This window comes from Perna viridis, chromosome 8 (assembly GCF_037379345.1).
Source record: "Perna viridis isolate PV_CMFRI_1.1 ecotype Kerala chromosome 8, ASM3737934v1, whole genome shotgun sequence".
Classification (NCBI taxonomy): domain Eukaryota; kingdom Metazoa; phylum Mollusca; class Bivalvia; order Mytilida; family Mytilidae; genus Perna; species Perna viridis.
This window is the reverse complement of record NC_142452.1, coordinates 37,870,891-37,886,914: the sequence shown is the minus strand read 5'-3', so window position 1 is coordinate 37,886,914 and position 16,024 is coordinate 37,870,891. Positions and strand designations below refer to the sequence as shown.

The 16,024-nt window shown below is 32.1% G+C and overlaps 1 protein-coding gene across 6 annotated transcripts in view; it reads left to right on the top strand.

Moving 5' to 3' along the window:
• Positions 1-16,024, top strand: part of LOC148610399 (soluble guanylate cyclase 88E-like) — a 139,364-nt gene that overhangs the window by 91,728 nt on the left and 31,612 nt on the right. For 4 of the 6 annotated variants that reach the window (XM_088543021.1, XM_088543022.1, XM_088543023.1 and 1 more), the window contains one exon: positions 12,391-13,264. In XM_088543021.1, coding sequence (XP_088399147.1) covers positions 12,464-13,264 — 801 coding nt within the window. In that variant the 5' untranslated portion in view covers positions 12,391-12,463. Of the gene's footprint in view, positions 1-7,412; positions 7,638-12,390; positions 13,265-16,024 lie in introns of those variants that run through there. The other 2 variants (XM_088543024.1, XM_088543027.1) reach the window with 2 other exon arrangements.

Sequence of the window (16,024 nt, the reverse complement as noted above, 5' to 3'; positions counted from 1 at the left end):
CAAATATGATTACATTAGTATCTGTGGGCGTTGCTTCTGTGATCTAAATGTCTGACTAGTACAAAGCATGACCTGTTACCTGTTCGGTTGGTCAAACGTTCTTGCATTAAATATTTACTCTACCACATTACTTATTAATCAATCAATCAATTTCATACATGCATGTAGGAGATAGGTTTTACATGTTGGAAATAAGGAATCCATTATTAAATTTGCTCAGTCGTGATACTATTTTGTTTCTTTTTATCTGTTCTATGATTTATCGATGACTGATTATCACACATATTCTCTGCTCTCTATATCACGACAACCGTTCCTCTAATGCACTTTTAATATTGTCTTCGATAGAACCTTTCAGTGATGGATTTGGCTTCCTCCTTCGATAGATTTAGTTATGAGTACTTCTTGTCTACACCTAATATTTTGATTATGATCTTCCTACATATTTGATTTTAATGCTGCTGATGAGAGGTTACTCCTTGAAACACGAGTACAGCATATCGAAATTTACAATACATAAAACTGGTATTTTTTTGCATTCGATAACAATTCATCTTTAAGGTTTTTTTTTTCATTTTATGAGGTTAACACGTTTCTTTTTAGTTATTGCTTTATTTAATGGTAGCATCGACACAATATCACGTTACGCTAATGGAAGGCGCAGTCAACTTTTGCCCTCGATTGTTCATTGGGGATTTAGCTTAAATACATGGAACAGATGAAATTGGCTTTCCTTTTTAGTCTTGTTTTGTTCTAAATGCTTTCACGATTTCATGGCTTGCTCTAGGGCGTGTAGACACTTTGAAGGAAGACATAAGCTACAAATTGCATTTGCCACTTACATTTTGAAATGTAACACTGGTGTCTATTGTCAATGAAACACGCTATATACTGCACTTCTTGTAGACGGTGACTTAACAAAGAGACAAAGAGAGAATTAGTAGTCATACGATGGTTAAACAAAAACAAAGTTGTCACTCAACTACCAGACTATAGCAAACATCAACTGAAAATGAGGGGTTAATATCTTTACGATCCAAGAATAATTTTTGTATAAAGTCAAGTTATTTAGTCTGAAAATATAATATAAAGTAGACAATGGAGCGTTTTGAGTTTTAAGTTATAAAACGGTATAGCAAACTCATAAATATATACTCTGAAAGCAGACCTGATTTACTAGACACTTCAGCTTTTCTGTCAACGGTCCATACCATTTTTAGTAACGTTTGTATGCTGGTATTATCACACAAAAGCTGTGATATGTATTTCGATTGACTGATTGATTGGTTAATTAAGGTTAAACATCCTGTTGAAGATATTTCATGCATTTCAGGACAAGAACTACTTACAAATCCAAAAGATCCCGCTTTGCTTTAGCCCGACACGCTGAGCCGGTTTTTTTTTATTGTGCTTGCGCACAGGAATAACACCCCGCAAGTAGGCCGTCACCCTACACCGAGCTATCCAGTCGTCACTTTATTCTCTTAAATGCCGCTTTCTTGTTGGAGAAGCAGGAATTACCAATTTGAAATTGACCGGAAATAGAATCCGAGACCTGCACCTGAGAAGGGCACGCTACCTTAAAAACATCGATTGGGTTTTTGATGAGATAACAACTTTTTTCTTTAAATACAGAAGGATTATGAATGTTTTGTTAATGAAATTTGTATTAATTACATGTTTATCCTCATATTCAATTAATTTTTCGTCATTTCAAAGATTATGATAAGGTATTACTGGAATACAAATAATGAGTATTTCGTAGTTTTTTTATGCAACGATCTCGAGATGTAATTACGTACCAATCTATTTAACATTCTGACGTTGTCTATGGTAGAGGTGATTCATTGGTTGGAAAAAAACGCTCAAAACAAACAATTCTATTCGATTTACGTATGTTGCTTTTTTATTTAAGTAACAATAGTTCTTTTTGTGTTCAGTTCGGTAGAACAGACAGAATTATACATTCATCTCCCAATAATACCAACCAAATTAAGAACAATTACTATGCATATTTGGAAAAATATATATGGGATCAAAAGGGAACACCCTAAAAATTCCCAGTCCGATTTTGAATTTTTCTCTATTGAATCTTTATGAAAGTTCCTGCCTGCATTTCTCAATCTGATTTCAGATATACCGTACGGTTTTTAATTGGAAGGATCCAAAGGATAAATTTGTGTTCCAATTTTGAACTTTTTTGTAAATGGATTCTTCTTTTCGGAAGTCAATATCAATGTCAATATCAGTATTGGAATATTTCTAACCGTTTTTGAGTAACAAGGGTTCAATGGGGCCAGGCACCTCATTTATGGAAGACTGTATTTTAAAAAATTTTCATCTGATTTCATGACTTTTTTTTGTAAATGGATCCCCTTTGCAGGGATTTAAGAAGTATGCTTTGCAAATTTACTCTATCATTAACTGTTTTTGAGATAACGCGGTACAAAATGACCCATGAAATCACTCTGAAAGCGAAATTCTTTCCCTTAATTGAATGTCAAAATATTGTGCAATTCTGCATCCAAACCAGTCATTGTTTTCATAAAGTCCCTATGTTATAGTGACAAAAATTGATATTGTGTCCACATTTGCCCAAAGTGAACAGAGTTCAACTAAATTGTTGCGGTCGTATCTTGCAGCGCTCAGCAAAGCTTTTTATATTTAAATTTGAGAGCCTTCATCCCGATCTTCTGAAAGCCGGTTTCAAACAATTTACATTTTCCAAGATCAATGTAAAAACTCATTTCCGGGTAAGTACATCATATAGTTCGTGATGGGCAAATAAATTTCTTTCACACTCTTAAACGTAAAAAAAAATCTGAAAATGTTTGACTGTTTTTCATTTCGATCAAATCTTTATAATGATCAATGATGACGTCAGAATTGCACAAATGGATCTTTTATTCTTGATGGGACATTAGTTAGGTATAGACAAATTCTTCTTGTAATTTTTACGTATCCATATCACTCTGTTATTGCAGATAAATTGTCATATACAGGGAAATATTCATCGACCGCGGAAAATTAACACGCTGTACGGTGATTATATAATTCATTTCTTTACACCTTCGGAATCAAGCATGTTACTAGAATGAAAATCCGATCAAATATTGCATTCAATATGATAAATCAGCAAGTCGCCAATATGTAGAATGGCCATTATGAGTAAATAATGGGGTTGTTTAATTGGTAGTAATATAATTAAATTTGTATGTGGTCGGTATGTTTATCTTTTTCTATTGCTGATATGTAAATTAGTTTCTGTAATGCTGCAGGTTTTCCAGTGCTTTTGTAGAGAATATTTCGTATTCTGGGTACGTGTACAGGAATATTGATTCTTTGTTATTTCTGGCATTTTATCATTTAAAAAAAATTATTTCAAACACTGTCTTGGTTGAAAATTTTGTAAGGGAAGATAAATGTTCAATACATCTGTCTGTATTACTCCAATATCCGATACTCCTTAAACTCGTACCCGCTAGTATAAGATTCTAGTACACACTGGAACTTTTGAAACGAAAGCTTCATCGAAAACATTTTAGGAATATTCTATGACAACAATGCTAAGTAGTCATAACTGTCAAAAAGTAATCTCGAATTTTATTTGTTGTCATTTTTTGATAGATACAATTTCCTTGTTAGATCAAGGCCTGCTTTCATAAAGAATCTTAAATCGTCCTATCCTCAAATCCTTCCTGAACTCAAAATTCGACCAATCAGATCACTTGAAATTGAGGATATTTTTTTTTGTATTTCATATACTTTCCTCAATATCTGGTCGTTGTTCAGGATAGTTAGGTAGAGCCCAGGTGGATTATTTACCTTCAGGCTACATTACATGTTTTTTTATTTTGCTACAATTACCCCTTTGGTGCATGTACGCAACTATAATCCTTAAGATTTAATTTGCGTTCTTGAGTATTTGCTGAAACCTAATTGGCCTTTGTTTTCCTAAAAAATACAACGGACGAAATAGGAATTAACACTTGTTAAATATTGACACTCATTTTTCTTTAATTCAGATTCATTGCCGTAGTTTGAGAACATATTTACCACACGATCCAAAAAGGGGGTATTTGCGATTTGTTCATAAAAAATTGCCCTTCCTGTGTTGCTGACATAGTTTCGTTCATGGAACTATTTTATGCGGTCTGTAGTGTTACTGCAATTTACTAAAACTAAAGATCTATTCGCAAAACTTGATATTAAAACCACCATTTTTCTTTTTTCAACTTTCAGTTTAAGTCTTTACAAACTGGAGGTCTATTAACTGTTTGAAACTTACCAATGTGTTTTAAACAATTCATGAAGTACTTATTTCTATTTCATTAAGGAGAAAGACCTAGGGTAATGGACACACTCTTACAAATCATTGGAATGTTTGTATTCAGCATTTTACATAAATCTTATGGAAGCATCAAAGTAACTTGAACTTATTTCATTCTGTTTCAAATGAAAGACGGATAGGCTTTCGTGAAATTGAATATGATACAAACATGTCACTGATTTCACATGTTTCTAGTGTTATGTCCCTTACCCTAGGTCTACCTCATTAAATGGAAATAACATTTTGTATGTACGAATTAAAAATATTCTTAAATAATTGTTTTATTAGTAAATTACGCAGCACTGAATGATTTCGGACGTGTGACGTTCGAAATTCACTCTAGAAGCTTTATACACTCCTCTCAGAAAATACATTCGGTAAAACGATTTTACGCTACGTGATAAGATTTTCAGACAATGTTTGATTTGGATAATGTCCGAGAATTTGGAAAACTTGTCTGTTGTGTAAGAGAGAAAATAAACGCAACGTGGAGTATGGTAACTTACCATCACTATCCTAGAAATTTGAATTCCAGACAAAATGATAGATACAGAGATAATTTAATTTCTTCTTTAATATGATATATATTGCTATAAGCATATGTCACGTATCATAATCATAAAGATCTAATTTACAAACACTTAAGTAGCAGTCTTTCTGAAAATCAGGCAGAAGGTGATTCATGCATGTCAATAACCCACCAAATTCAGTTTTATTTCTTGTTCATAAACAGTAATTGATCACGTAACCAGTCTCAGTTTTTCATTTGGTTGTTGCGCTTTTGAGATAAGAATTGTATAGATTGTATATGAAATTTGCACTTTGCAAGAGTTATCGTTCTTGATTTGGCTTCATTTGGTTGCTTTTTGTGGGAGATAAATGTATGATTTTCTCAAAAGTGCAAATCTGAATGCAGAAAAGGTTGTTGTTATGTGACAATATAGCATATATAGACTAAAAAAGCATCATTTGTTTGGTGGGTTTTTCTTGACCATGAATCACTTTTTGAGTTTAAACAGTATTTTATTTAATATAAAGCTGAAATGGATTGGGCAGCAGTCTAAACCTAAATAAAGATCTCCATGAAACAAGGTACAGAATTACAATTATCAATATAACACAATATTTGATATATGAATTATTAATCAATAGACATGTGGCAGCAGGCCATGGCCATTTTGGACAATAGATTTTAGAGTAACATTTGTAAACACAAGTAGTGCAATAGAATATAAATGATTTGAATTATTTTTGATTATTTGTCACTATATGAAATGACCTATTGCCACTGCCTTTTATTACATGGAAACTGTAAATTTCTGAATTAAAGTACCTAGGTAAGTACATAGGCCAACAACAGTTATCATCATCAGTATATTAATAGTGTAAATATTGTGAGATAGAGAGAACAAAACAAAAGAAAGAAGAAAGGAAGTTTCAAATGAAATGAAAAGGACCAAATACAAGAGAGGGAAAAATATAGATATTACTGACACTAGAAATGTAAATAATAAACTATTTGGCAATAGCAGGAAATTCTCATTTTGATGTAAATTGTAAATGGAAATAAAAAGAACAAAGATGCAAAGTATATACAAATAGTAGGCATAGTTGATGTTTTGAGAAAAAGGTTTACAAAGTCACAATATCATTTAACTAGATAAAAGAGTGTCAAACAAATCTATTTGAATCTCTTTACCATTGGTAGTGTCTGAATTTTATGTAGACTGGTACTTAAGTAACTAAGACAAAACTGAAACCGGAACACAGAATCGAAAAATTCCAATGTGTCGGTTATAGTTATAAGGAAATGATTCACATCATAAATCCAATAGTTCTATTGTAAAGTGTCTTTTATAGAGTTATCTCCCTTCAATTTTGAATTATATAGTACACTCTTTATAATTTATATCTCCTAAAATCAGAGTTTACGTGAAAAGACATATATTAATTTCTGTATACTATAACATTTGATAAAAATATCAAAAATAAAATGTGTAGGTTTCACAGACATTACTCACATTTTGCATGATTCCTAGCAGAAGGGCTACTTAAATTCTTATACTCATAAATTCATGACAATATGTATTAATCGTTAGTGTTATCTACTGTCGTATGCTTTATAATCACGTCCGTACTGATTTAAAAGAACCTATACAGTACCTGAACCGATCCGTGCAACAAAAATTGCGATCGGTCATCGATCAGTTTCAGGTCAGTCATCGATCATTCAAGCATATCCATTAAACTGGTGATCGTATTACGTGACTACAGAGCGGTCAATGCATTTTACGGTTTTTGTTGTTTTCCTTGTGAATTTTGCACATATTTACATAACGCAATATATTTGAACATCAATTTATACTTTTATTTTACATTTCTTTTATTAAAAACATATATTACGTCACTTTGCATAATAAAACTGTGATCAAATCGGTCACCGGTCATCGGTCATTGATCAGTCAGCGGTCAATCAGTCACGGTCATCGATCCGTCAAATCGTTGCGCGGATCGGTTCTAGGACTATATACTCAACTAATTATCTTATAGTTGACCAGTCACAATCTGTTTGACACTACCATATTTATGCTTTGCGACGATCAGTATTTTTTTTTTATATCTCACAATTTATAAAATAGAAAAAAATATACAAAAGATATAAGATGGGACCAATTCTAAAAAGAAGTTATGGTTGCTTTATAAACTGTTTATGACTAGCAATGAAAAGGTCATAAGTTGACTGAAAATTCTGCACTTTAATATTCTCTAATAACAACTTTATCGATATCGTTGTACAATCCTTCAGACTTATAATATAGTTTTTGTTTGTTTGTTTTGTATCGTCATGACTGGACGATCCGATACCTTCTAAATTAACTGGTTGGTAGATTCCTTTTTTGGTATTTACTGAAATGTGTAACCAATATTAACTAAGTAAACTTTGGTCATGTTGACAAAAATCATCTGAAAAAACTGATTCAAAAGCACACGGGGAAGTTTCCAATCGATTTCCTGTACCCGATGCAGGTAGAAAAAAACTGTGATCACTAGTGCATTGTTCAAGTATTATATTGCCAAATAGACTATGGTGCGTCAAACGCGTGATACTATAGGTTAAATTATACCTCACCGTTACAAAACTAAGTTACTTAGCGTTTTATTAAATAACCTTCTTGATCACTTTAGATACATTGATCACTATATAAACTCTCCTGTATTATGAACGGATGTTTAATACGCTGAAGTTAATGCTAGTACAACGTACGCTGTGGATTATTGGGATTTTATACATTTCATGAAGCAAAGAGTTTGTATTGTTTTTTTGTTAATAATATTTTTTTATTTTTGTATATAAATCATCTAATATGTTTTATTTTATATCATTCTGTCTATCATTTAATTGAGGCTGATATACGTAGTAATGAAATCTGACTGGCTCCTATTTAATTATTTCTTAAAGCCTTTTAACACAATGTTTTGTTTGACTTTGAATGTCATTTAAAGAATGTTGTAAAATGTATGACATTATTACATTTCATAAGAATTGGATTTTGAAATGTATGATATAGAATTTCATACATTAACCCTACATTAGTGACTTTGAATTAAACTAGGATAACTCTCTGTCGTAGAACATAATTTTAATCTATTTAATCATGGGAACGTTTGTATTCAGCATTTTACATCAATCTTATGGAAGTCAAAGTATCAAAGTAACTGGAACTTTTTTCATTCTGTTTCAAATGAAAGCTTGATAGGCTTTGGTGTAATTGAATATGATACAAACATGTCACTGATTTCACATGTCATTAAAGCGGTATTTGAAAATGTGGCTATCAGTCCTGCTATATCATATCTCTTGTCTAAATAGTGTAATTAAATGTTTGATTGTTTTATGCCATAGCTGAACCCAAGTTCATTTCAAAGTGAATGGCAATACGTATAGTAAAACTCTATCTTTGGTTGGTTACTATGGTTTTACATAAATATGATGTCTTATGATGCTTACTGATTTACAAAATTGAGAATTTGCATACCATATTTCATAGGTTCTTAACATACGTAATCAATTTACGTATCTTTTAAGCTAGACATAAACTACTATTATAATGATAAAAATAAGAATTTTTATGTATTTTCCTGTACCATACTAAAAAAGAAATGGATATAAACAATCATCAATCGTTGTCTGTTGGACACAAATTAACTAGGTTACACTGAAGAACGTTAATATGTCACTATTAATCATATGCAATAGTCTGTATATACCACTAATTGGAATATTTACCACAATATTTTGTTTACAGATTTCTACATAGTAAGATCTAATATCCGTTGATCCGCTTTAATCTGTAAACAAATGAACATCTCAAAGATCACATTTCTTTGGTTATTTCTGTAACTTGATCCATTTTAAAAGATCATTAGGAACAGCTTTACAATTAACGGTCAACTTTTATAGAATGTAACTAAAGCGTGAAACATTTGATTTTTTAGTGCAAATAGGTAAGCTGTAAGTTAAATATTTTCGACATATCACAAAGTGTGATTTTAGTTCTTCTCCTGACGTCTACTTCTTAAATCAATTGTAATTTGCCTTATGTTTAGATTAATTTGATTCGTGGATTTTATCGGTGTTTTAAATAAATTACTTTTAAATATATGATTAGATATGTTACATTTCGTCCTCTTTTTACTTAGCATCTTCGGGTAAACATAATTCTCATATGGTTTCCTTACTAACACTGCCCCATCGTCTAAATGTACATGTAAGCAAATAAATGGGAACATTCAAGTTAAATGTCCAGTTTATATTAAATCGTACGATAGTAAACTCACTATACATAATATATCAAGAAAAAATTTGAATATCGTTCTCTTTATATAAATAAATGTTTTAACTTTTAAGTTTGTAACATCAGACCTAGTCTGTAGATAATTACCCTGTGTTAGATATTTGAAATATTTTAACATTTTTTTATATTGATTGTCATTTAAACAAAAAAAATAAATAAACACAAGGCCACTTCAATGGTGGTTTAAGACTGAATGGTAAAAAGATAGTTTCATATTCGGTAATTTTATACTCAAACAAACACAATGTTAAGACTACTAATATTTCCCTAACTTTTAGTCCTCTGTATGGTCTAGTTACTTGATATATTGACAAATCCCCATAAATAAAGATGAAGTGAGTATCAACTTCAGCCTTCTGTTAAATACTTGATTCAATTTAAAAAAATTTACAATATTAATTTGAATTAATGTTAAAAGTATGCATCAGCATTTGACGACATATCTCTAGGCATACTAAAGATAATATGTATATATAATATATTTATATAAGACCTTTTTTGTACAAGTGGCTACTTTAATCTTCTTAGAGCTACAAGCTAAATTGTTTGTTTGTTTGTTTGTTGGGGTTTAACGTCCAAGAAGCAATATTTCAGCTATATTCAGACGATGAACATGAAATGGATGATAAAATGAACATGAAATGAAAAAAAAAGGATGGGACACAAGGACAATAGGGTCGACAAATTTTGATTGCCACTGGAAAAAGGGGGGATGGATAAGGTCGGGCAATTTAGCCTCCTGTGGCGGAGCGCAAAGGTTCCTACTCCTATCGAATACCACAGCAGGGTTCTTCAACGTGCGAGGAACGTGTCATCTTTACCAACACGGTGCATCACTATGGTTTGCGGTCAGATTTCCGTATTATAGCCTGACAACCCCAGCATGTAACACGCCAGGGGTACCCCATTCCACCACCTGGGGCACACATCCCAGTTGCTCTGTGGGCAGAGCGCCTAGCCCCCGGCTAGGTTTCTGAGCACTATTTAGTCGCCTTATACGACAAGCTTAGAGCTGCTGCAGGCCTATTCTTTTAACACCCGGACCTGCACGGGGCCAAGCTAAATTGACTGATTGCTCGGTTAACGATTTAAATCGTTTTACTTTGTTTTTGATTAGAGGTCAAAGAATTATCACCATGTTTGATTAATGGAAATTCAAATTACTATTTTGTAATCGTATCGAACACCTTAATCAAATTTTAATCATGTTGTTATAAAAATCGTTGACTTTCAGTGAATGTTTGTCTCAAAACCTGTTATAAGATTAGACCATAGTAAGATGAGTCCTTATGGTTTGTCCAAGAGTTTAATATATGTTATTTTTGAATCATTGATTTAAGTACTTCTCTGTCTAAGAATTAGGCAATATGGTTTTAAGGTGTGGCATATGAAGAAACAAACAAAACGCAGGAAAATGCTTTTAAGATGACATTATCAAGAATTAAGCAGTGGGTTAAGCATGATATAAAAAAACCGTGTAAGTCCCTGTAAGAATCAGGTAGAATCAGTTGAAACATGGTATATGACTATTTGCACCATCGGAATCAAGTTGATGCATTGACTTATAATTTCATTGAAATGCACGGAAAATGACAATTTCAAGGGTAGATAACTCTGTCAAAAAACTTCATTTTTCTTATATTCTATTGGAATTTTTTCTTAGCAAAGCCAGTGATGCAGAGATTAAATAATTGTCTATTTAAATAGAGAAAGTATCCTTGAGTGACATTACATTGTCAGATTGATGCGTTTTTGACATGCATGTTTCTGATTTTTCCCATTTTGCCTGATTCTTAAAAATACTCAAACATAAACATTAATAAAACATGACATATGTATGATCCATTGATACCCACTGGTCAGTTTTGAGAAATTTAAAACTATAAATAAAATGTTTTTCTTGACCGTAGTAAATATCTGATACTACCGAGTTAACTACTTTATGTATAACATGCCATTAGGCAAAATAAATTGTGTGTTTCCTGGTATCCCACCCTTTTTTGTCAGCAATAAAATTGTACCCTAAGTTTTTTTTACATTTACATTTAAAAAAACTGTCAAAGTCAGAATGTTTCTCCCATAGACTCGATGTAAAAAAAAATTAGAAAAAAAATCCCCACCTACGTAAATTATCAAAGGTGTAACAGGAAAAACACAAAATATTTATTTAGCCTTATCAGTTTTAAATGACATCTGTATCCTCATTAGTGGACATCGTCCCGTAAAACCCTCATTATCAATATTATGTTTCTTTAACAGCGAATCCAGTTATTGTCATTTTTACCATTATAACTGTTATCATTTTACAGAGACAAAATTGGGTCACTACATTAGATGTCCAAACAATTTATGTCAATAGATAGTAACAGTTAAGCATTAGTTAGAAAAAAAACATTTGATTCTTTATTTTTTTCTGTTTGATACCTTGTATTTTTTAGAATTTCCTTTAGAATTAAAAAAAAAAGTAATTGTATGCAAGAAGTACTAAATACAAAACTATCAAAACCGATAGAATCTATTAATCTTTGTGATAATTCTTTATGTTTAAGTATCAGTATTTCTACAAATCAGACAGGATTCATGCATGTCAAAAACTCACCAATTTCAGTTTTATTTCTTGTTAAGAAACAGTAACACAAAACCAGTATTAGTTTTTCATTTAGTTGTTGCACTTTTGAGATAAAAATTACATAGATTGTACCCGATATTTGCACTTTGTAAGAGTTATCGTTCTTGATTTGGCTTCATTTGGTTTGTTCTAGTTATAGTCTAGTTCTAGAAAAATAAATGATTTTCTAAAAAGTGCACATCTGAATGCAGAAGAGATTGTTGTCATGTGAAAGTATAGCATGTGTAGACTGAAAATGCATTGTTTGGTGGGTTTTCTTTACCATAAATCACTTTACCATTGATAGTGTCTGAATTTTATGAGGACTGATACTTAAGGAAAACTTATGTTCATACTAATGATCACTAATATGAAATATAAATACGTATACTCACTTATACTTATCGGTGACGACTCTAATTATCCCAATATAAAACCAAATGAGATAGATATAGAACTATGACGATAATTATTTACACATTACAAAAAGGTATAAGAAAATGAAGTTGATTCGAATTTACAATCTATTGTTTGCTATAGAACTGTAATATAGTAATTAACGTTTTCTTTTCAATTGCAAATTTTGTATGTTTCAGGGACTAGTTATGGATTAGGTATTGAAGCCACAGATAGAATCGAATAATCAGGAGAATTGTTTACGGAATCGTTATGTATGGATTACTAATCGGGTCAGTGTCGAATTACATCAAAGATACGTACGGGGAGGATAAATGGAATGAAATTAGAAAACGAGCAAATATCGGGCACTGTGATTTTGCAACACACGAGAGATATTCAGAAAGAATAATTCCGGATATAGCACATGCGGCTTCCGCAATTTTAAATGTGCCTGCTGATGATCTGATGTATAATTTTGGAGTCTGTTTTGTTGCGTTTGTAGGTCAATATGGATATGATCGAATTTTAAAGGTGTTAGGTAGACACTTACGTGATTTTCTAAATGGTCTCGATAATTTACATGAATATCTTCGGTTTAGTTATCAGAAATTACGACCTCCTTCATTTTACTGTGAAAACGAAACTCGAAATGGGTTAACGCTTCATTATAGAAGTAAACGGAGGGGTTTCTTACATTATGTCAGAGGTCAAATTAGACAAGTAGGAAAGCAGTTCTACAACACGGAAGTAAATATTGAAGTTTTACTCGAGGAAGATGATGACATCACAATTCACGTCGTTTTCCAGCTCCATTTTGACAATACTGCATTTGTGGAAACAATGGAAAACGAAAAGCGTATCATACACACAATGGCCATGCAACTCCGATCAGACTTCGTCTTCGATTTATTTCCTTTTCACATTGTATTTGACCGCAATCTGACCATTAAAAATATAGGTAATGGTCTGCTTGCAGTACTACCGTCCATACTTGGTCGTCGTGTAAACAGAATGTTTGCACTTGTACGCCCTCTAGTGGAGTTTAAGTGGGAGAGCGTAAGTATGAATCAAGTCAGTATCTTTATCCAATTATATATTTTATTGATATAGATAGTTTTTGATATGTACATGGTGGATTTTGAATGTTTTCAGTAGTTACTGAAGGAAAATGGTGAAAGTGCGTTATATTGACGCTTTTACCAGAATTGTCATAATGTAAAAATGCTGCATTTTTCTGTGACGTCATAGCTTATGACTATTTTACATTTAGCTGTTTTTGTGAGAAAAAAACCTACTTATTCTCAACTGTTTTTCTTTCAAAAGTTAATAGTCATCATAAACAATGAATGTCTGAAAGAGTAATAAAGGTAACCAAGATTCTAGCGGTAATCAAACGAATATAATCCAGGGACAAAGACCAGATATGGAAAACAGATATACACAAAAAAGAACATAAAGTCACTAAAATAATACATACAAAGTAACAAAAGCAAATGAGGAACTCGGACTCCACTGAAAACTGGGAGCATGGACCAGGAAACACCCACCGAGTTGCTCATAAAAAGACCGAAAAAAATCTGAAAAAATGGATATTTGAAAGATCATAAAATAAAGCTCTGTGTGGTGTACTGTATCAATCAGGGTCTAAGCTATTTGGATAAAACCATGCATGCTATATTTCGCAGTTACATTGTTTTCGTACAAATGCAATAATATTGTAACTTTGACATCAGTTTTCAACGCTTTTGTAATCATTGTTGCCCCATTGATTAATTTGGTTTTTGCATATATAGAAGATTTTTCAAGTCACAGAGTCTATAATTTTCTGCAGAAAAAAACAGCAAATAACTATTGTATTGGTACAAAACATTCATCCCGAAAGAAGTTCCCTTCAAGGATTTGTTGTTATCCATAAAAAGATAGTAATTTAAAAGCCTAAAGTGATATGGAAAGACCTATAAAGCACATATAATTGATTGATACAAATTCAGAGACCAAAGTACGCAATCCAGTTACTTAATTGCAGTGCGGCCAGGTAATTAGATGAACACAGAACCCCCGAAAATAATACATTTAGAAAACAAATAAATATTATCTATTTTTGGTTTTAAGTATTAGTGATGACAAAGTCCAAGATTTTTTTTTATTTATTTTTTTTACGAAAGTGAGTTATATATCAATTCACCCAACCAACTAGAGACGTTTTATTGGTTCCTAAATAACAAAGAGTACGTCCTTGTATCGTTCCTTCTTCTAAAACCATTTTCAATTTTTAGAAAATCAGATATATACGACAGTTTGGTATGTTCGTTCATATGTCCTATCGTATGTTCTTTTTGAAGTGTATCAACGCACTTTCTAATAGTAAATTCCCAATTTCATGATACAAATACGACTTCATGTCATAGATTAGGAAATATACTACCTTACTGCTTGATCAATGATGTAACAAACTACGTCAGATCCAATTATTTTGCAGTAAGATTAGTTGAAAGCTCTCAGACCATTCTACCGGAACCCGTCTTTGTATATTAGTATAAATCTGGTTGACAAATGTACTACATGTCATAAGTTGAGATTTATCAAACTATGTGAGGTGCGTAGTTCGTCTCTTATCGACTAAGATTTCTATAATAATTGACACATTCCCATTTATTGGTGATGTTAAATTTCATATCTAAGCCTACTCTTTTCAGTATAAGCTATAATTGGATTGCTCTTATATGTATAAAAATTTACCAAACTGATAGGCAAACTAAGAGCAATTGTAAAACGGATTATATATCGCGCTAAATCTCCTGCTTTCATAACGGTTTATTATTTCCGATTAATTGCATTACAAATAGGTAGTACGAAACTGCTATTGAGAAGTTAAAACCAGTTGTCAAAACATTACAGAAGAGTGCCTTTAAATTTGCAGATTTAGTACCTTGCTTCATGTTGAAATCAAGTCCATAATAACGCAAGAGTACAAAGAATATATTGAAAAAAATATGTTTACTTCTCTTGCCTTTTGATAGAACATGCATATCCTCTGATATTTGATTACGGACATGCTAAATATGTCCTCATAGCCGTAGGGAGCAAAAACTTATTCGTACTGTTTTTGATATAAGGACACGAGGCCTTACCGCGAAGATGTGAAAATTATTGGTACGGCATACCGTTACTGTTAAAAGTATTGGTACGGTCGGAGCAGTACCAACCTTACTGGTTCCTACGGCCATGCAAGGAATAATAAGTAGTACACTCTGTAATAATTTTTTTTAAACGATGGTTATAGAATGGTAAAGATTATAAATTAACAATACACTACATTTTAGTGTATATATATAGAGTGATGTCAATGGCAATATATTTAGAGTGAAGTTAAAAAGATTCTGCAGTTACAAAAACAAAAAAAAAAAATAGACTGTTTTATTCAGATTGAAAACATAAGAAATAAACATGCAATCATTGATTTCATTTTTCATAAATTAACAACTCCTAACTTACCTGAACATCTCGATGTTTTCGAGTTAAAGCGTAATCAAGGGAACCAAGGTTATAGCGGTAATCAAAAGAATGTAATCCATGGACAAAGACCAGACATGGAAAACAGACATACACAACAAAGAACATAAAGTAACTAAAATCATACATACAAAGTAACAAAAGGAAAGGAGCAACTCGGACTCCACTAAAAACTGGGAGCATGGATCAGGTGCAATGGTAGGGTAAGCGTCCTCTGCTTTTCTAGAAACACCCGCCAAGTTGCTCATAAAAAGTCAAGTCCGGGGTAGACAAACGAGGAAAGAAAAACTATGACCCATTGAATAAATCAGTTTTCAT